Consider the following 1,458-nt stretch of genomic DNA (forward strand, 5'->3'; position numbering starts at 1 on the left):
TCAAACGTGGATCAATAAGCCAAGCGTAATGGTGAGGATTTTGTTTAGATATTGATGTAAGCAATCACATACATTTATATTCTAAATTCAGAATTTACTACTTGAGCCTAGTCAACTCCTTTTCACTATACAGCAATAGTTTATTTGTAACATGTTTATGTTCTTATTTTTCCTTTAGCCTAGGAACCACGAGCAGTCATGTATTCAATTTTGTACTGTTGCTTTGCACAAAGTCAAAATAATGCATATTCTGCCCTTCAACTATATTGCAATTGTGGTTTTAACGGTATACACTACTTCCTCTCTGCCTAAACATAAAGATTCACAGTATATCGTTGGCACTTATTAAATATATAAGAAGCAGGGGCACCTGGGTGGTTCAGTCGGTTCAGCGTCAGACTTTGGCTCAGGTCATGATCTCGAGGTTCACGGGTTCGAGCCCCACATCAGTCTATCTGCTGTCAACACGCAGAGCACACTTCGGATACTCTGTCCCTCTCTCTCTGCCCCTCCCCTGCTCACACTCTCTCTAAATAAACAAATAAATAAGAACCAAAGATTTTGGGGGCCCTCCAGTCACATCTCCAGTTTTATAGTACCATTTCTCCTCCCTGAATTTTTGCCTCCCTTCGTTTCCCTGTCACCAAGTTGATTCATTTGCTGTAGCTTGAATAGCTGAGTAAGAAAAGAAATTTTTTGTCTTCCTTGACACTGCCTACAGAGGTGGCAGCCATCTCCTATTTGGCATCATGGCTGCCCTCAGGCCTCTGGTGAAGCCCAAGATCATTAAAAAGTGGACCGAGAAGTTCATCAGGCACCAGCAAGACCGGTATGTCAACATTAAGTGCAACTGGTGGAAACCCAGAGGCATCGACAATTGGGTGAACAAAAGATTCAAGGGCCAGACCTTGATGCCCAACAGTGGTTATGGGAGCAACAAGAAGACAAAGCACGTGCTGCCCAGTCGCTTCCGGAAGTTCCTAGTCCACGACGTTACGGAGCTCGAAGTGCTGCTGGTGCTCAACGGATCTTCCTGCACAGAGGTAGCTCATCATGTCTCCTCCAAGAACCACAAAGCCTCTGTGGAAAGAGCAGCCCTGCTGGCCATCAGAGTCACCAATACCAACGCCAGGCTGCCCAGCGAAGAAAATGGATAGACAGACAGCTTATGTGCACGTCGTGTTTGTGTTACTAAAATCATAAAACTATAAAAAGACAATTGTTTGAAACTCTCACGGGGTCCTTACTCCAGCATACAAACACATTCACGCCTCTGCCATCTTAAAACAGCACTACAACAAAACATTTCCAGGTTAAAATGGAGACTAGGTGTTGATAAGCTAAGGGCAAGTGCATTGCTCCTTGGGCTTCTAAACTTCCAAGGGTAGGAGAGAAGAAGGGCCTCAGAACTCTGAGCCACCCTCCTCCTCCAACACTCACAGTCTCACCATTACACTC

General features: G+C 44.7%; 1 protein-coding gene across 1 annotated transcript; it reads left to right on the top strand.

The window, feature by feature from the left end:
• Positions 1 to 749: 749 nt before the first annotated feature.
• On the top strand, positions 750 to 1,157 carry LOC102962850 (60S ribosomal protein L32-like). The gene has a single exon (XM_042975226.1). It carries the CDS (start codon positions 750 to 752, stop codon positions 1,155 to 1,157), a length of 408 nt encoding a protein of 135 aa, XP_042831160.1.
• The last annotated feature ends 301 nt before the right edge of the window (positions 1,158 to 1,458 follow it).

Source organism: Panthera tigris, chromosome X (genome assembly GCF_018350195.1).
Source record: "Panthera tigris isolate Pti1 chromosome X, P.tigris_Pti1_mat1.1, whole genome shotgun sequence".
NCBI classification, from domain to species: domain Eukaryota; kingdom Metazoa; phylum Chordata; class Mammalia; order Carnivora; family Felidae; genus Panthera; species Panthera tigris.